The 20865-nt window shown below is 37.4% G+C and overlaps 2 protein-coding genes across 2 annotated transcripts; one reads left to right on the forward strand and one right to left on the reverse strand.

Moving 5' to 3' along the window:
- Positions 1–1224: 1224 nt before the first annotated feature.
- On the reverse strand, positions 1225–7722 carry stx6 (syntaxin 6). The gene is made up of 8 exons (XM_067398632.1): positions 7539–7722; positions 6740–6909; positions 6558–6652; positions 4266–4328; positions 4051–4179; positions 3818–3924; positions 3037–3131; positions 1225–2502 (listed from the first exon to the last, which is right to left on the reverse strand). Exons 1-8 carry the CDS (start codon positions 7703–7705, stop codon positions 2426–2428), a joined length of 903 nt encoding a protein of 300 aa, XP_067254733.1. The 5' UTR covers positions 7706–7722; the 3' UTR covers positions 1225–2425.
- A 2170-nt stretch (positions 7723–9892) lies between these two features.
- Positions 9893–11509, forward strand: ier5 (immediate early response 5). The gene has a single exon (XM_067398633.1). The coding sequence runs from the start codon at positions 10174–10176 to the stop codon at positions 10999–11001; it is 828 nt and encodes a 275-aa protein (XP_067254734.1). The 5' UTR covers positions 9893–10173; the 3' UTR covers positions 11002–11509.
- The last annotated feature ends 9356 nt before the right edge of the window (positions 11510–20865 follow it).

Genomic DNA, 20865 nt, shown 5'->3' on the forward strand with positions numbered 1-20865 from the left:
TTAATTTAAGCTTGTTTTAATAAAAAAATTTAACTGTCCAGACAAGATTAGTTTTATTACTATATTAAATAAAAATATGTATTTTTCACATTACAGTAATGACAAATGTGCTTAATTGGCATGACAATAATGTAATATAATAATGCAAAAAAAAAAAAAAAAAAGTATTTTCTTATGCAAAATGGAATTTCACATATTTTTCTTTCGATTTTTTGGGGTGAAATATAACATTTCTTTGTGTGATTCACCCAAGAGATCATTGAAACAAAATACAAACAAAACAAAAACTATACAAATAATACCCAGTAAGATACACGTTTTACACAGAATATGTAGTGTTGTGCTGTCAAAAAACCAAAACAAACAAGAAATACAATAATTTTCATATTAGTGACTGCAGCTTCATACCACCATTTGAGTCAACAGTAGAAATACACTGCAAACCGTCAATTTGTAAAAATATGAATGATAAATATTGTCTGAACATACTTTCTGAAACCTAAAGTCGTCACGCGTGCCTGGTGTCCTAAAATGAAATGTAACCGAAATGTAACGTCACCCTCCTCTGTGCTAAGGCACTGGCTAGATAGTAACCTATACTTACAGGACTTAAAGGGTTAGTTCACCCACAAATGAAAATAATGTCATTGATTACTCACCCTCATGCCGTTCTACACCCGTAAGACCTTCATTAATCTACAGAACACAAATTAAGATATTTTAGTTCAAATCCGATGGCTCCATGAGGCCTTCATAGGAAGCAATGACACTTCCTCTCTCAAGATCCATAAAGGTACTAAAAACACATCTAAATCAGTTCATGTGAGTACAGTGGTTCAATATTAATATTATAAAGCGACGAGAATATTTTTGGAGCGCCAAAAATAACAAAATATTCAAACTGCCATTGGCTGAAATCACGTGACTTTGGCGCTCCGAACAGCAGATTCGACACACTGATTCATTTGTGCTCCGATGCTTCCTGAAGCAGTGTTTTGAAATCGGCCATCACTAAATAAGTTATTTTGGGGTTTTTTGGCGCTCCAGAAACATTCTTGTCGCTTTATAATATTAATATTGAACCACTGAACTCACATGAACTGATTTAAATATGTTTTTAGTACCTTTATGGATCTTGAGAGAGGAAATGTCATTGCTCCCTATGGAGGCCTCACGGAGCCATCGGATTTAAACTAAAATATGTTAATTTGTGTTCCAAAGATTAATGAAGGTCTTACGGGTGTGGAACGACATGAGGGTGAGTAATCAATGACAGAATTTTCATTTTTGGGTGAACTAACCCTTTAAAGGCATAGTTCACCCAAAAATGAAAAATTATCAGCATAAAAGATGATATTTTAAAGAATGTTGGCAACGAAACAGCTGACGGTAGCCACTGACTTCCATAGTAGGACAAAAAATACTATGGAAGTCAATGGCTACGGTGAACTTTCTGGTTACCACCATTCTTCAAAATATATTTTTTCAGTAAAAAGAAACTCATACAGGTTTGGAACAACTTGAGGGTGAGTAAATGATAACAAATTTTCATTTTTGGATGAACTATTCCTTTAATTACTTAACCATTAGTTGTCAAATTTAGCTTTTTATACTAAAAATAGCATTTGGTCCAAAACTTCACTTCCATCTGAAGTGATTCTTTTTTGGACTTTTACAGATTAATAACCAATTGTCACGCAATTTACAAATTTGATGCTCACTAAAGAATTTTTTTAAATCAGTTACAATTGCTAAACTATTCGGAGACTTTTAGACAGTTACCCGAAGCTTTTAACATCAACGTTTTCGTTAAAAACACGATTCCATCCATTTTCAAAGCGCAGTGCGTGTGAATAAATCTCACTAGTAACGTAAAAAAAAAGTAAACCACGCACACAAAAATAAACACAGACAGTAAATAACTAATTCTCATTAGTATGATCAGTAACATACCCGCTTAAACAGTATCTGGTTCATTAAACTCCAGTGTTTAGTAAATTTATAGTTAGTGCTGATTAGTTACAGTGGTCTAAACTGTTAAAGCAGTGTACAGGAAATAACGTAGGCAATATTTTCTAGTAGTACTAGAAAAAAAAATAGACTTATTAATTATTTTAGCTGCTTAAGTGTTAAGAGTCATGATCCATTTGAAAGAAATGATTTACCCTGGATAATGACAACTCTTACGAAATGATTCAGATCGTATTATCGCCTGAACTGGAATGCAATTGCATTAATAAACTGGAACAGCCCTTGCTTAGTGTTTGTTTTCAGTCTGGGCTGCTTATAAGAAAGCAAAAAAGGAGCAGAATTCTACCGTATGATGGACTAGAGATGGAGACAAAAGGGTTTTGTTGCTCGTTCTCTCCCTTCCAAGCAGTTGGAGTGAACGTACGCAGGCGGGAGAGCTGTAGCGGAGTGCTGTTCACAGAACAATGAAGAGGATGATCACGACAAACAGGATAGCCAGAAGAATGCCGATAGCACACCACTGTCTTCGATCTGCGAGGTCAAGCAAGAATGTAATGAGTTAAAACACTGATATTTAGGTTATCAACAGCTAATCCATATAGCCATAGAGGTTTATGGGGAAAGAAGAACTAAACATTTTTAAAATGTTCCCACAATATTCAAGAGGGATTCAGATTTAATTCTTGGCTTCTCAACAAAGTGCTTCGTTAGAAAAGGTCCGGAAGTTTGACTTCCTGTTCATGCTTTGCCATATAAAGAGCACTGCAGCCAATCACCTTTAGCTACAACAGGAAGTCAAGGGATTTTCTTAACAGCAAACGCATGATGGATTTCTTTCTAAATAAAGTGCTAGCTTTATGAATTATGACAGAACGTTTTGCTTCTGGAATACATAAAAACTGTTGTTTCAGAAAAAAAAATGTATAGACAAATAAATAGGATGTCAGATATTAAAATAAGAGGTTTCAGTTCAATGACTCCTCAAAGTATTCTGAGAAAGACATTTTTAACCATGTGAGACAGTAAATGAAGCATGTCTGCCTCTTCCGTTGCAGTATTACTCACCACTGGTCATGTGAGAAACTTTAGCCAGTTTCTTCATGACATTATCCAGCCTGGATTGAGTGCTGTCCATCTCATGAGAAAAGTCATCCAGCATTCTGAAAAAAGGCCAGGCACACACATTTTAAAAAGGATAAATAATTACATTTAATTGATATACAAACAATACAATGCATATGTGTGTGCATTGTACTGTATGTGGACACAAGCTAATTATAAAAAACACACACACACATATTATATTATATATATATATATATATATATATATATATATATATATATATATATATATATATATATATATATATATATATATATATATATATATATATATACACACACAAACATATATATATAAACGTGTTCACAAATTCAGAATTATTAAAAATATATGTAATAAAAAAAATTAAAGTGAAATATTATATTCATATAAATTTGATATATAAATGTTCAAAAATATTCTAAAATTAAATATAATAGAATTTTATATATATAAAATTTAAAAAACAATTACATTTTCATATTATTTATATTTAGATGTCAAAAACATCTAAACAAATTTCGCAATAAGTGCGGTTGCGCTTTAGCCATTGACGCTCGCTGTGAGAAATGCTGCCAGTATAGATCCAGCAAAAATAAGCGGAGTGATACAAACCCTGAAACGGTTTCCGTGTAATATTAGTAGAATATCGCAAGGCTAGAAAACACTCTCAGCCAATCAGATTCGAGAACCAGAACTGTTGTTTCTCCTACCTGACTTTACCAATTTTGAAGCGACTTACACAGCTTGCTCATCCAACTCTTGGCCGATCCTTTGAGACATGTTCTTCAAGACGCCAATAGTTCCCGACACTAACTCTAGCTGCTCATCCTGCTGTTCTGCTATTAGCTGCCATGTACACACACAAATAAAACACATTGTCCTGATAAGTGCTCATGAATATTGTAGAATATGCTAATTATGTGATAATCACCTGTTAACTGTGGTATGACGTATATATATATACACACGTACATGTTGCTGGGTCTGTTGTTCCTCAATGAATTGTGAGTTTGCCGTATGCAGCTCCTTGTCCAGTCTAGTATACTTATCAGCACTGGGTTGCCAGATTGGGCCACGAGACCCACCATCCCCCATTAAAGTCTAACATGGGAACGTAAAATGACATGAGATGATACACACTGTAAAAATCATAATCTGACCCTTACTTCCATAGCTTAAGTACAAACCTGTCGATTTTTCTTCTCTGACACTGTAACAGCCATTGGACTAGTCATGTGGTCTTTCATCTCCTGTAAAATGAAAATCCATTAGAGATAGTCATCTACCACGAGTGCAGATGTGTGTAAAGGCCTGTTCATACCAAGGGCGATAACTATAACGATAAAGATATGGTTTTAAAAATAGTTCTAAATTGAATAGAATAGACAACTATAACAATAACACCACAGAGCGAGAATCATTGTCAAAACTATTTTTTTCCAGCTGATGGACAATAAAAACATTGACATCCAATCAGAATCCATCCTGCTTTAAAGAGCTTGAGCATTTAAAGATGACAGATGACAAAACTGCAGCATATGCTTAAAATAAACTGAACTTTATCATACATTAATGTGGATACTAATATAGTTATTATTCTTGGTGTGAACGGGCCTTAAAGGGTTAGTTCATCCAAAAATGAAAATAATGTCATTTATTACTCACCCTCATGTCGTTCCACACCCATAAGACCTATCTTTGGAACACAAATTAAGATATTTTTGATCAAATCTGACGGCTCAGTGAGGCCTGCATCGCCAGCAATGACACTCCCTTTTTCAATGCCCAGAAAGCTACTAAAAACATATTCAAATCAGTTCATGTGACTACAGTGTTTCAACCTTAAAGGTGCCCTAGAACTTTTTTTTAAAGATGTAATATAAGTCTAAGGTGTCTCCTGAATGTGTCTGTGAAGTTTCAGCTCAAAATAGATTTTTTTTAATTCATTTTTTTAACTGCCTATTTTGGGGCATAATTAGAAATGAGCCGATTCAGGGTGTGTGGCCCTTTAAATCTGGTGCTCCACGCCCACGGAGCTCACGCTTGCCTTAAACAACATAAAAAAACTTTTCTGTTCAAACTGCTAATAACTGTTCAAACAGCTAATATAACCCTCAAAATGGATCTTTACAAAGTGTTCGTCATGCAGCATGTCTAATCGCGTAAGTATAGTATTTATTTGGATGTTTACATTGATTCTGAATGAATTTGAGGCTGTGCTCCGTGGCTAACGGCTAATGCTACACTGTTGGAGAGATTTATAAAGAATGAAGTTGTGTTTATGAATTATACAGACTGTAAGTGTTTAATAATGAAAATAGCAACGGCTCTTGTCTCCGTAAATACAGTAAGAAATGATGGTAACTTTAACCGCACATTTAAAAAAGCACATTTAATCGTTAGCAACATGCTAATGAAACATTTAGAAAGACAATTTACAAATATCACTAAAAATATCATTATATCAGTTATTATTGCTTCGTCTGCCATTTTTCGCTATTGTTCTTGCTTGCTTACCTAGTCTGATGATTCAGCTGTGCACATCCAGACGTTAATACTGGCTGCCCTTGTCTAATGCCTTTCATAATGTTGGGAACATGGGCTGGCATATGCAAATATTGGGGGCGTACATATTAATGATCCCGACTGTTACGTAACAGTCTGTGTTATGATGAGATTCGCCTGTTTTTCGGAGGTCTTTTAAACAAATGAGATTTATATAATAAGGAGGAAACAATGGAGATTGAGACTCACTGTATGTCTTTTCCATGTACTCTCGTTATTTAACTATGCCGAGATAAATTCAATTTTTGAATCTAGGGCACATTTAATGTTATGAATCGATGAGAATACTTTTTGTGCCTCAAAAATAACAAAATAGTGACTTTATTCCACAATATCTAGTGAAGGGCGATTTCAAAACACTTCTTCATGAAGCTTCAAAGCTTTACGAATCATGTTTCGAATCAGTGGTTCAGAGCACCAAAGTCACATGATTTCAGTAAATAAGGCTTGGTTATGTCATAAGCGTTTTGAAACTTCAATAGTTCATGTGGCTTTGGCAGTTTGATACGGGCTCTGAACCACTGATTTGAAACAAATGATTCATAAAGATTTGAAGCTTCATGAAGCAGTGTTTTGAAATTGCCCTTCACTAGATATTGTGGAATAAAGTCACTATTTTGTTATTTTTGGCACACAAAAAATATTCTCGTCGCTTTATAATATTAAGGTTGAACAACTATTGTCACATGAACTGTATTAAAAATGTTTGTAGCAGTTTTCTGGCCATTAAAAAAGGGAGTGTTATTGCTATCTATGCAGGCCTCACTGAGCCATTGGATTTGATCAAAAATATCTTAATTTGTGTTCCAAAGATCAACGGCTTACGGGTGTAGAACGACATAAGGGTAAGTAATTAATGACAGAATTTTCATTTTTGGGTGAACTAACCCTTTAAGTCTCTCAAATCTACTCACTCTGACTGTTTGCCTTGTGCTAGTGATGAAGGCTTTCCTCTTGGCCAACTCCACCGCATCAAGGTTAAACTTCTTTGGATTGGCCTCCACAATACTTGAACACTGGGTTAAGGCTACAACCAACATATAAACATGTGAACCATGTCAAGTCCAAACATTGGCTGACAGAAACAAAAGGATATTGATAGTCTCATCCAAGTCCTCCAAGTCCCATTCAATGGACCTCAAACTGTTTCGCAGCTCATTGGTGGTCCAGTCCACCTCCTCCTTGCTGGCTCCACCCGGGTCCTGTAGCAGCTCCATCCATCTCTGATGAAGCCCTTGAGCAGTGTTCACAGCCTTCTGCACCTCTCTAAAGAAAAGCAATTTACAAAACACTTTATTAAAGTGAGGAACCCAAAATTATTTAAACAATGACAATGCAGTATCCTGTTTGATACATTAACAAAAATGTTTTAGTATTACAAAGTAATTTTAGGGTATGGTACCATAATAATTCCCTATTTTAGGTGGTATCACATGGAAATACCATGGTACTTTGACATTTATCATGATATTTACATGGCACTTCAAGGTACTTCAAAAACAAAAATATGTGTAAAAACATGTGTACATGTTCAAAAAACATAGTAGTAGTATGGTACATTTTTGTAAGTGTAATATAGCAAAGAGCAGATGTTTGTTACCATACCCCAATACCAATTAAAAGGAAAACAATCTAGATATCGATTTAATGGCATGATATAATAGTGGCGGAAATCGATAATTACGGTTGCCATGGCAACAAGATAACGATCTAACTGAAACAGCTGTTTTAAGCGGTTTTACAACTCGCCAAAGTGTTCACACGCAATGCTAACATTTGTAAACATAAAAGGATAATCATAGGATAGCATTTCTAGTTAATAATCCGATTTCTCCGAAATCGATATATGATATATGATATTCTCCCACAGTAACGGATCTAAGCCATAAACTCACCCTTTCACAACGAAAAACGGGTCTTCCATCGACATTTTGGTGCTCAAATGAGTCGACTCTTGTGCGAAAATCTCATGCTCCTGATCGCGGCTGGTTTCGCTTTTCTTAAACAAAGGAGAGCGCTTAATGTGTTGTTTACATGTGGGACGGAGCCCGGATCCGCTCATCCGCCATTGCTCGGCGCAATCACATCCGGGTCCTTGAGCGTCTAGACACACGCGCGCACGCCCCGCTCGCGGTAAATAAACACCAGCGTGCTCTGCGTGGGTTGTTTTGGTTTGTTGCAGTAAAAGAACAAAGCAATATTGCCCCAGAATGCACAGGTATGTTAAAATGTGTATAACACCATGTTTGTAACGTTACTTATAAGCAAAAATCGTTTAATTCATATATCGATGTATGAAAATGTAGTTATACATTCCAACACCTCTATATCCAAGACAGTGTTGCTTTATTATTATTTAACACTACAATAGTGTATTATACACTATACATTAGGCCTATATAATAATAATAATAACAATAATATTATTATTAGCAATACCATGTAAACATTGGTAGTATTGTAATGATTCCTGATGGTAAATATCATAAGTGGTTTGAAATATATTGTGGTGCTGAAAATGGTATTTGTATTTAAACTTACTTTAAATACCATGATAGTACCATAGTATATGTCCAACAATTTCTCTATTTTTTAAAAACATTTTATTACATGGTACCACATGAAAGTAACAAGGATACCACCATCCGATACCAAATTGTACTGTAGTGCCACTACTGTACCTTTATTTACATGTTTACCTTGATACATTACATGAATTAAATACCTCATATCTTTAAAATATAAGATATACTGTTACAGATATTAAAAATTAAAAGACATTATTATTATTAATAATAATATAATTTGAAACCATGCACAATAACTGAGTTTGTCACTGGTTTCTCTTAATCAATGTAGCTATGCACCTCTTCTGCCTACTAAAGCACCGTGCTTCATACATTATTCATCACAGCACACCGCATTCTCATTAGTTGACTATCTACTCCAATGCTGTCCACTGGTAAGAGGACATTGTGTATGATGTAAAACCAGCAAACCAGCTGGAAACACTTCAGCTCGCCTTAGCAAGTAAAGCTGCATAAATTATTAATCAACTCTGGTTTTATTTATAGTATCAGTTGCCAGTTTCCCATCAACACGCAGACCTGACTGAAGAATTAGGAAATTAGGAATAGATGAGATAAAACAACATTACATGGATTGTATCCCTGTACTAACTGCAAAATACAGCTGGATACTGGTTTATAGCTGCCAGTATATAAGGCTTTTTCATATTCTTGTCAATAAAAGATACATTCATAATGTGAATCAGGCACTTGAAGCCAAGGATTTCACAAAGATATTGTGCGGTAGGCATGGCTGTAATCGTTTATATAAACGATCTCATAAAGCGTCTTACGTCATAGCCCGCTCTTCCTGTCAGGTTTGTTTATGACCCACATCTTAATGCAGGGAAACTCACAAACCAGCGCGGGCCTACTGATTAAAAATAACATACATATTGTAGGCTAATGAAAGTATCGCTATTAAGAAGCATTATCTTCAGGGTAAAATCTCCCGCACTGTTCATTGTAGTTAATGAGTAGCAGCTAACTGTTTCTTCAAACAAAACATTGCCCTTCCCCCCACTAACAGCTCCATTCACATTTGCCCAGACACCGCAATGGATTTGCACAATAGAGTCATGTGACACGACTGTAGCAGACAAACCATTACATCAGTCGAGGAAGTCAGTTGAAAAAATTAAAGGGGAAGTAACTTTTTTTCCTCTTCTTATAAAACAAGAAGAGAAGCTATGTGTAAATTGTGTAATACTAATATTACAGGAATGTATACATCGAAAAAGATGTATTTAGAAACTAAATACATTAAAAACTGACCTTATCCCGAAAAAGCCAGTGACATGTAAAACATGTTTACGTTCTTGTATATGTCGATTTTCGCTTGTTATTTGATTCTGTTTGCTTACGAAAACGATGTTGTGTTTTAAATAGTTAATCTTAATTATATAAATCAAAACAGCTGAATACACACAGCGAAATGATAAAAAAATATGTCCGTTCTAGCTTGAAAACATTTCTTTCCCTTTAAACAGTTCTCCCACGTTAGTATTTAAATATGACTCATCGGCGAAGCGCTCTCCTATTGGTCATCGCCTATTTGGCGGGGTGTGATTCACAACGGTGGCAGAACCCAACTCAAGATGTGATTGGCTAGTGTAGTCGCTGACGCTGAAGTATAAAAGCGAGTTAAAAATAGAAACGGTCTCATTCCTCCCTAGATCATTGTTAGGTGCTGAAGAGAATGTGTGAGGTAATGAGATCTCCTACGCTCACCCAATAACACCGATATTGTATTTTGTGAATGAGAATGAGGCTTTTGTCAACAAAACAAGGGACGATTTGATCTACAGGAAGGGGGAAGTTGTTGGCCGTTATTTACGAACGTGTTTCTGCACTGCCGGTCGATTCACAGTAACGTTTTGAGGAGAATCCTGAGAGGAAATCAAACGTGAAACGCTCGGCGAACTTTGTACCGTTTGTGAACTTTAGCGTGTCGACTCCAGCCATGGAATACAAAGTGGAAGCCCACCGGATTATGAGTATTTCCTTAGGGAAAATCTACAACTCACGCATCCAACGAGGCGGCATTAAATTGCACAAAAACCTCCTGGTATCGCTGGTCCTTCGCAGCGCGCGCCAGGTCTATCTGAGTGACTACTACAGCGGCGCGTGCCTGAACGCTCAAAGCGAACGCGAAGGGAACGAATGGGACATTATGGACTCAGAGCGGGAGAAATTCCCTCCCTCTGCAACGGAATGTGACCGAGCAGAGAGCCCAGAAGAACCTCAACAGAGTAAACAGCCCGAGGCGAGCGATAAAGAGCGGGAATATCGCGAAAACGACGACGAGGTGAAATCAGACCAGGCGGATTGTACTTCCACTTTACAACAAGAGCAAAACCCAAACCCTTCGTTGGACTCTGTTGGTAACGTTTCAACACCGGAAACCATCAACGAACCCAAGGAGAGTCCCTCAGACAGTTCAGTAGCTGAACGTCAGTCAACGCCTGTGGCGAACGGGGAATCGCATCAAGCACCCAAAACGCACGTTTGTTCAAACAGGAAAAGAAGCGCGGAGGAGTCGGAAAGTGGCGATTCGCCTCAAAAAAGGACCAAAGTTGCTTCCTCAAACTCTAAAGAGGACGAGGAAGGCGAGGAGATGGACACAAGTAACGTGTCCAACCTCATAACGATATTTGGTTCCAGTTTCTCAGGACTTCTTAGCAAGGACAGCGCTAAACCCGAGGCTGAGGCAGAAGATAGTGGTCAAATCTGCTGCGACCAAATGTTGAAGAACCTAAACCCTTGGAGTACGGCGATTGTAGCTTTCTAACTGTATTGTATTGTACTGTACTGCTTATCCGGGTTGCCCTGCGTGCATTGGTAACACGTGGTCAGGCCTGAGCTCAACATCGTAGTGTGTGGGACTTCCCAGACACCATGAGTGGTGCTACCAAAGTAACGTACACGCTCAGTTTGGGCTGTAAGATGTCCGGGCATGCCTTTCTGGTGAAGGAACTACCTGAATGCTGGTGCTACTTCTTGGGATTACAGTGTTGAACTCTCTTTTCAGACAATTCAAAAGCCATGTGAGCGAGTGGTATTACAACATATGCAAACGTGTCATGAAGGTCAATATTACATTGTCACCGATTCAGGGTCGATCACACCTAACTTGACTGTACGAGGATTAGGCCACTGTTTTAATGTCTTTGTTTTATAAAGACCTGTACATTTTGTAATATTTGAGTCTGTGTATATATTGCTTCCCATGTCGCATTCTGAATCTATGTATTTTGGTATGACAATTTACGTGGTGCTCACGTATTAAAAAATGTGAAATGATACATTGTTTCTGTCCTCTCTGTTCACGAGTGAAAAAGTTGAGAACGTGACTAGTCACATGACTAGAATGACACCTCAACCACCGTTTATGCAAATTATACTCTGACTATTATCAATTGAAAACCGCATTGGGCTGGAATTTTAAGGTTCCCACGGTGATAAAACATTAAAGAATTGTAATTTACAGAAATGAATATAAATTACTATGATTCTAAATAGGAAATGTGAATATAAATACATAATAGACTTTCGTTGTCAACAAATTGCAATCTAATCTGTATATATATCACACTTATTCCATAATCATAAATGGAAATTTATTAAACTACAGGAAATTAATTGGTCAAAAGGTGTGCTTCACACACTTGATTCTGAATATGAGAGTCAATGATACAGAATTTAGGGTTAGTACTTCAATATTTAAAATGCTTCCTCAAACAAAACTATTTATCTGGTCCAAAGTAATCCAACATGTTTGAGAAGAACAAGAATGCTCAGCTGCTGTTCCACTGCAATACTTCCAGGCAATTTTTACGGCATGTTGTAAAGAGAGCTATTGTGCCCCTAAAGCATGTGTGGTATGCAAGGTTCAGTTTCAGCGCAGACTACAGTCTCTTCTCGCAGGGCCTGTCTTTGGTCCCAGGCTATTCAACATGACATGCCTTTTTCCTACAAGAGAGAACAGTCATAATAGAATCATTGACGTCTACACATTTTTCATGCAGCAACATCACTTGAGCAGTCTTACATTAATAATAGAGATATGATTCATAATTTACAATGAGAAAAAGACTTCATGCTCAAAAAGTGTTTCATTTTATATGAGTAATTATAGAGAAATGTATTTAAAGGGTTAGTTCATCCAAAAGTGAAAATTATCCCATGATTTACTCACCCTCAACCCATTCTAGGAGTATGAGACTATCTTCTTTCAGACGAACACAATCCGATATATTTAAAAAATATCCTTAGTCCTCTCAGGTTTATAATGGTTGTGAATGGGTGTTCACATTTTGAAGCAAAAAAAAAAAAAAGTGCATCCATCCTTAATAAAAGTAATCCACACTGCTCCAGTGGGTTAATAAAGGCCTTCTGAAGTGAAGCGATGGGTTTTTGTAAGAAAAAAATCATATTTAAAACTTTATTAACTGTAATAACTAGCTTTGGCAGACTGCCATACACATCGATTTGCGGTGGAAGAGCAACCTCTGACCTGACGCATAACGCAATGACGAACGTGGAAGCGCAGAGGAGAGAGCAAAACAAAACACCGGTCACGAATTAGAAGTCTAAAACAAGAAACTCTAAAAAGAAATGTCAGAGGATTTCGATATATGAGAAGAGGAGCGAGAGGTGTCTAAGCTTACGCTACTCCTACATCCTGCGTCATACATCGCGTCATGGGTTACTCATTTGGCGCAAGTCGACTTGCGCAGTATGCGTACAGTCGTCTGCCGGAAACTAGTTATTTGAATTTGTAAAGTTTTAAATATGGAAATTTTTCTCACAAAAATGCATTACTTTGCTTCAAAAGGCCTTTATTAACCAACTGGATCCGTATGGATCCTTTTTTTTTTGCTTCAAAATGTGGCCCCCCCATTCACAACCATTATAAAGCTTGGAGGAGCAAGGATATTTTTATCTCCGATTGTGTTCATCTGAAAGGAGATACATATACACCTAGGATGGCTTGAGTGTCAGTAAGTCATGGGATAATTTTCATTTTTGGGTATCTATCCCTTTAATTCGCTGGGCAAGAATGCAGTCAATGAGATAAGTGGAATAGTAATACGTACAGAAAAGTAAAAAATAAAGGATAAATCATAAATATGACTGAACTACATTAGGTTACACCAATAAAAGCTTGTGGGGTCCCATGCACGGTCATGGAAAACCTCCTGAAAATATCAGGAAATCAGGAAACAACAAATAAAAAGATTTATAATAATTACAATGATAATATATAATATTTTAAAACTGAATCTCTAATAAAATTATTTTAAAGTCCTTCACCAGTAATCACAAATAACTAGAAAACTGGAAAAGTCATTGAAATTCACTGGGGGTAAAGTGATTTGTAAAGGTCAGATCAGGTAGAAAAAGCTCCTAAAGTTTCTCAACAGTATGTTCAGCTTTTTAAAGTGCAAGTAATTTTCTCTACGTCGAAAGCTGACGTTGGCTCCAGCAGAACCAGCTTGGTGTCCGGTGTGGCCGCATTCTTTCACACAGACATGGCCAGCTATTGATAGATACATTCCCTCGAGAAAGACCAGAAGGCAAGAGTAAAGCTGCTCTCTCGCCCTGCTCGTTTGAGAAATGTGGGTCATTCAAATCCCAGCCATGGCCAAGTCAGCTGACCACACCAGCACAGAACAGCAACAGAGCTGGAGCAGATGACGAGGGCGTGGCCTGACGTGTAACTCTTGGCTGGGGTGGACTTTTCCTCAAATTTCTGCAGTTCCTTTAATAACGTAATACCTAAAGTTATTATTGGCATTGGGAAATCCAATCCAAAATCAACATATAGATCTAAAAACATTTGTCGCATATGATGCAACATCACTGGCTGCTTCACAAACCATGTTTAAACACATCCAGCTGTCTTCTCCAGACTGGCCTCTCGCTCCTGCATTCCTCTGTCCTGGAAGGAAAGGGGGTGGGGGGGGTGGGAGGAAAAAAGAGCAAAGTTGTGAAAACGTTTCCTGCCGATATGCAGTAGGAGAGCATGTGGGTCTGGAATGTTGAGTCAAAAGCAGAGAACTTTAGCGGGAATGTTGATCTGATTAAAGTTCTGGTAAATTACCAGGTAACCGCGTGACTGATCAGACTTTTGCCAAATGATAACAATATATATTTTTTTATTTTATGAAAAGAAAAAATGTGAATGGTTGCCACAGTGTTGCTATAAGCTTTCTCAATTGTTGTTATGCTATTGCTCGGGTGCTCTGGGGGGTTACTTACTAGGTCAAGTTTATATTTCAGTTGGACTAAAACAATCATTTTCTTTTTAAAATGTCATATAAAATGCTCAACGTTCGCAAAATTGCGGTCGGATTAGCGAAATCCTGCAGGCAAAAATATTCGCCTGAAGCACCACTTACACAGAAGTCACTTTCAATCCAGGCAGCTTTCTGTAGGTCAACCCAGCAAATTCATTGAACCTGTTGCAAAATCTGTATTCACAAATCTTTCACCCTCACAAGAAATTCCAGATCGTGTGGATTCCTTTTGAAATGGCCCCCAAAATTTGCTGAACAACAGTAAATGTGACCGCACCTATTTGATATGCAAATATTTGATTGCACATTGTGTCACGTATACTTAAATGACTTGACTAAAGACTTGACTACAACAAACCATATAAAGACATGTTATGATATTTTAGTCCATTGATATCATACACCCACTTAAATATAAATCTATAGGACTTTTTAAAATCCATTTTATCATAGGCCAAGCCAAAATCAACAGTATGAACATTTAGAAAAGTAACATCAAAACCAAAGTTCACTACTTGGCGTCAAACCCTTAACCGAAAGCATTAGCAATACACTCGACCTGCTAATTAGCAAAACTTGTATAATAGCTCTGAACAACAAAAAGAGACCATCAAGCAATAAAGATAAGATGTCAAGGACTGTTTTAGGTGTATAGGTGATTTATTGTGTGCTAAGAGCCATGCCGTGTCCCTGTCTAACATGGTCAGCCCCATAGAGCAGGGCAGAAAGATGCCTGAACAAAACACCCGTCTGAATACAAGTAGAGACAAGATCTACCCGAGAAGTTCTTTTGTTCAAAGCAAACAGCAAGTCAGGAAAACTTTTGACCACTCATTCAGCAAGATGGATATCTCCGCATTGACACATCAACCGGAGTGTCCCACAAAGCATTTCGTCAATGATCTCATCAGTCTCCACAATGCTATTCATCCACCTAGAGTAAACTAAGGTCTTCAATCAGTACTCCTCCAAAACTACCTGAGGGGCGTTGGGACGAAAAGTGTGAGAATAATCTCACAAACCAATACGTGGACTCTCCCATATTCATGCGACAGCTTAAAGGAGTCATTGTCCATTCAAATCAGCTTTGTGTGTGCAGGAATTACCGAACCTAATCAGAAGCCTTCAAAACACTAGAAAACCATCTGTCATCCGCCAAAAGATCAGACGTGCTTCCAGTAGTGAAGAAAATAAATATGAAATCTGTGCATGTTGTATTTTCTTTATTGTGTTCGGTTTGCCAGTAATAACAAAATATGGCATCACGTCATACGGATTATCTCAGATTAGGCCGTTTATGTGAGACTGCAAAATAAACAGGGAAACTACAGCTCTAGTGTGCAATAAAACCAAACAGGGAACTGAAAGTTGTAACCGCAAAGCAGTTAGAACTTTGAAACTGGTCTACAATGACTCAACGCCCTTCCCCCCTGCAAGAGCACAATCACAAAGACAATTCGGCAGTGATCTTTTCAAGGAGGGGAGAGAGAAAGAGCCCTCGCTATGGCCCCACTATTCATTCCATTTGACCCCTGCCGGAGCCCAGACAAACTGAAGTCTTTGTTTATCTTGGGAAACTGGCAGAGGACAGGAGGGGAAAAGGATTTGGGTGGGGGAGGGTGCCGAGGATTGGAGGAGGAGGGGGTGGTTGGAGGGAAAATGGGACCGGGGGAGGGGTATCCTGGGAAAAATGCCAGCATGGGATCAGTGACAGGGCCGGGCTTCCTGAAACAGGAGCAGCCTGGGATGGTGAAAGAAGGGGGTGTCTTCGTGGAGTTGTGGTGTTGGGGGGAGGGTCCACCTTGAACGACCGGGCCAGAAGACCAGAGACGAACTACACGCGCAAAACGTCACATTGATGTATGTTTCCTGTTGGGCGTGGGGTCGCGTTTAATTGCAGTTCCCGAAAGCTTTATAGACTCTACAAATGGATAGCAAACACTCATGGAACTGATATGTGAGGCTTTTGCAATGACAACAGGCCTGAACATTTAGATGTCTCCATAAATGCTACAAGCTGGGGCATGTTGAGAGCAAAGGAAGCTTGGGGCAATTAGAGCAGACAGATGGCCGCTATGAGAAAAAAGGCTGGTGTACCTTTCTCATGTTTTGTCGTTACAGGAGGGTCATATGTCCCAACAGGAGCCCTGCCGTGGACAGATCTGAAAATAGTGAGAAATTTCACGTTAGTCAAACATAAACACACACACTAATTCCTTTCGAATAGTCACTGATGTTGTTTACAGATTTGTAACAAGATTTATTATTATTATTATTATTATTATTAATTAAGACAACTACTTTGTTGCCCATGTAAAACTCACCACTATTAGTCTAAGTGGTTGCCAGGGGGATGCTATCCAGTTGCTTGGGTGTTCTGAATTTTTCTAGCAGGTTGCTAAGCGGATGCTTTGGTTTAGGGTGGTTGCCAACACATTGCTATGCATCTGCTAAGATGGCCTGAATGGTTTTGACTAGGGTGTTCTGGGCAACTGCTAGGGCATTGCTATGCAGTTGCTAAGGTGTTCGGTGTTTCGGCATGTTCTAAGATGTAGTTTCTAGGGTGTTGCTATATTGTTGCTAGGGTGATCTGGCTGGTTGCCAGGACATTACTGGTGTTCTGGTTGTGGCATGTTTTCTATGAGGTTGCTATTCAGTTGTTAAGGTGCAGTTGCTAGGGTGTTGCTATGGTGCAAGTTTAAAACTATGGAATCCCATTTCTGCATGAACATGATTTTTTCCCCCCAAAGCGGAAATCTCGCCTTGGAGCCGATTCTAATCATTTCATTGGCCATGTCAATCACAATAACGATTGCCTACACCAAACCCTGATCCCCAAACCTACCTGTCACTGTAAATAACATTGGCCTTTTGGGAAAAAAAAAAAAAAACCTCTGCCTGAGAGTAAAAAATAGTCTAAACTTTTTTCTTCTAGGGTGAATATTGCACCTTTTCTTAAATAGAGAGTAAAAGATAAAAAAGATTCTTGTGAGAAAATAAATAATAAATAAAGTCATATTGTGAGAGAAAGCCACAGTTACGAGATTTTGTCACAACTGGGAGAAATACAATCACAACTGTGAGATATAGAGTCACATTTACCTTATTTTTGACTATTTAGGAAAGATTCCATACTTAGGGTTGAGTTGTAGAACAAATCAAAATGGATTTTGATCAAGTTAGAGGTTGGAAAATTGGTACTGCAAAAGGTTTGTACCAATAAAATCTTTGTTTAAGTCTGTTAAAAGCTCTTTATGAGTCCTGACCACTAAAAAAAGAGGAAGTATAAACATTATGCATGGGTAAAAATACCTTCGTAGTTTTCCTCACTGGGTTAGTTCCTTGAAATGGTCAAAGTTCAGTTTAGAGTTAAGGGAAATTTTCTTCAGAGGACTTTTTATTTGCTCACCGTGACTCACACAAAAGTTTACTAAATAGGACACATCCAAATGTGATATGAAGCCAAGGTGATTTTTGTTATTGTTCAGTGACTAAATCTTGCGTCTACATTTTCATTTGTCCTTAAAAGTAATGGATATATCAAAAAAAATTCTTGATGGGAACTTTGCCTTTGGGTTGTAATGACATCACAGAATCACCTATACATAAATAAGTCCAAAAATCAAGGTCAGAACCAGCATTTTTCTTGGTTTTGACGCAACAGTAAGTGTTTTTGTGTGGCAAAAGTTACCAGGGAGACAAAACAAGCTTTGCGCTGGAGAGTCAAAGTGGCTTAGTAACCAACAGCAGCTGCCACAACAATAAACACAAAGGAGATCGCTAGAACACTATGCTTGGTTTTACAGTTATTCGTCCCATTCATGAAAAAATACCTAAGTGAACTTTATGAATAAAAATAGTGCTCATCATATACTCACTACTTTTATGAAACTTGGTCGAAATTTGGTCAACACTTTTTGGGGTGTAGTAATGAAAACTATCAGTACTCTTTGTCAAAACAAAGAAAACATTGTACTGTAGTGCTTAGCAACAATTCAGTAAAGTAATCTCCGTCCAGGCAGCGAGCGGCTCCACCTATTATAAGACCATATGCCGTATGGAAACAGTGAGAATATAAAGGACACCTTTTTCTCTCTCTGGCCTTCCACTGAGGAAACTCCAAACATTTGGACCCATTCGGGAGCAGACAGCTTTTGCTTCTAACTTGGCGACTGTTTCTAAAGTGGAGCAAACACAGGAGAAACAATGTGATCTTGACAGGAATAAAGGTTAGATTAGTACCAAAAGGTTTTACAGACAAGTAACACAGCACAAAATATTTTTCTAGTTCTTAAAAAACATCAATTTTCTGTTGCTTGTAAGGATCTAGAAACCTAAACAATGATCTGAAGAGTCTGTAATGTAACAACAGGAACATTTGTTCTCCAAAAAACTTTTAAAACCTAAGAACCCTACATAGCAAAAATGCTGAGGAGGGTCTTTGGTGAACCTAAGGTCATGCAAGGAAGGAACCAATGAAGAACCCTTTTAAAGGGATAGTTTACCCAAATATAAAGATTTGGTCACCTTTTACTCAACTTTATGTTGATCCAAACCAATGTGACTTTCTTTGATCTGTAGCAAACAAAAACAGACATTTAGCAGAATGTTCACACTGCTTTTTTCCATACAATGAAAGTCAATAGACAGGGTTCCTACACATTTTCCATTTCAAAATTCCATACTTTTCCATACTCAAATTTCCAGATCTCCTTCCAAACGATTTCTTGTTGAAATAAAGTTTTTTATTTAGTATTCACGTCTAGGCCCTTCTCTTCTTAAAACCACGAACCTGTGTGACTTTTGTTGGGAATTAATCTACAAGTACTAATATATTCCCTGTTTAACAGGGTGGTGTGACTTAGTTTGTTTCTCTTTCTGACCATACCACTCACTTAGGCATAAATATTTAATTTGTCTATTAAATTTCACAATTGAATGCGATTTTGATTCAGAAACTTGCGATTTAATTTTGATTTGATTACCTTTGATTCAGTATTGATTAATTTGGGGCCTGTACATGGCAAATTTCCTCAAAGAAAATAAATCTCTCTCAACTAATGCTGTAAAGGGAACCACAGCTGGTAAATCATTACAATATTAGGTTAAAATTGAATTGTAAGCTACTTACATATAGGCAAAATTACACATAGGGAAGTTTTTATAATAATGTTATGATAAATTTTTAATGACAATTATTTTTCTACTCTTTTTTTTATGTAGGCATAAACATTTAAATGGTGGCTGTCATAAAACGGATTTATACATTCAATATCGAAACACATGTTAAGTACAAATACAATGAATATGCAATAGCCTATAATGAGCTTTTAGACATTGAACGGCTTTTCTGAGGTAGGCTAAATGTGACATTTTTAGAAGATGTTTATTGATGCCTTTCTGAGGTTGAAACACTGATTGATCGATTTGCTGTGACATGATACAGATTACAGTAAGTTGTACTGTATCTTTCAACATACCTTTGGATGTTCAATCATATTTATTTTGTGTTATAACTAGTAAAGCGGAAGAGATGGTTGGTTCACGAGTGCTACAGCGATCTGTCACGCTACAGAGCACCAAGAAAGATCACGACTCACTCCAGTCTATGGGAAAGTAGCCCATTTTCGATTCTTATGAGAATCTTGTGACACACACACACTCACCCCGAAAAAAAAAAAAAACCTCTTCAGATCTAAACAATTCACATAAATGACGTATTTTGATTCAAAACAGCTAATTTCGCCAAAAAGTGACTAGTTTGCATGTAGGTATAATAAATTAGAAAACTGAATAGAGCCAATAGTCTGGAAACACAAATGTTTTTCCATATTTTTCCAGACCTGGAAATTACTCAAATCAAATTCCATACTTTTCCAAACTGCGTAGGAACCCTGAATAGAGATGGCCACTGTATTTTCAGGAGATAACACCTCAAATTTTGGTCTGTTTCTCATAAAAAATTTTTTTAATGTTTGGTTTGATATGTGTGTAATGCATCTTTTGGGTGACTTATAATCAAGTTATTGATCAATGTTTATCCTTCTAAATATTAAATGATTTGAATGACTTCTTCAACTTATGTTAAAGCATTTATTTTCATTTTCATCTTCAAACACTAGAGAATAATGATGAATATTGTCTGTACCTCACACTGAGAGAAAAGTAAAACTTATCTATATGTTTTGAGGAAATATCCTGTTCAACCAACTTCAACCTTGAAGTAGCTGTGTATCTGTGTATGTGCGCTAGTATCCTTTGTTACAGATCAGTATTGGTGAAATGAACAACCAACAACTTGCACCCTGGATGATGGAATGACTTGTTTTTGCTGACAAATTGGCATCTAGAAG

This window comes from Chanodichthys erythropterus, chromosome 10, assembly GCF_024489055.1.
Source record: "Chanodichthys erythropterus isolate Z2021 chromosome 10, ASM2448905v1, whole genome shotgun sequence".
Classification (NCBI taxonomy): domain Eukaryota; kingdom Metazoa; phylum Chordata; class Actinopteri; order Cypriniformes; family Xenocyprididae; genus Chanodichthys; species Chanodichthys erythropterus.

Bases quoted from the DNA above. Each gene is read 5' to 3' on its own strand.
- stx6 (XM_067398632.1), bottom strand. From the start codon at position 7,705: ATGAGCGGATCCGGGCTCCGTCCCACATGTAAACAACACATTAAGCGC. The intron at 4,180-4,265 runs GTTTGTACTTAA...TTCCCATGTTAG, and splicing joins CAGAGAAGAAAAATCGACAG to ACTTTAATGGGGGATGGTGG. The intron at 3,132-3,817 runs GTAAGTCGCTTC...GCCTTTTTTCAG, and splicing joins GAGTTGGATGAGCAAGCTGT to AATGCTGGATGACTTTTCTC.
- ier5 (XM_067398633.1), top strand. From the start codon at position 10,174: ATGGAATACAAAGTGGAAGCCCACCGGATTATGAGTATTTCCTTAGGG.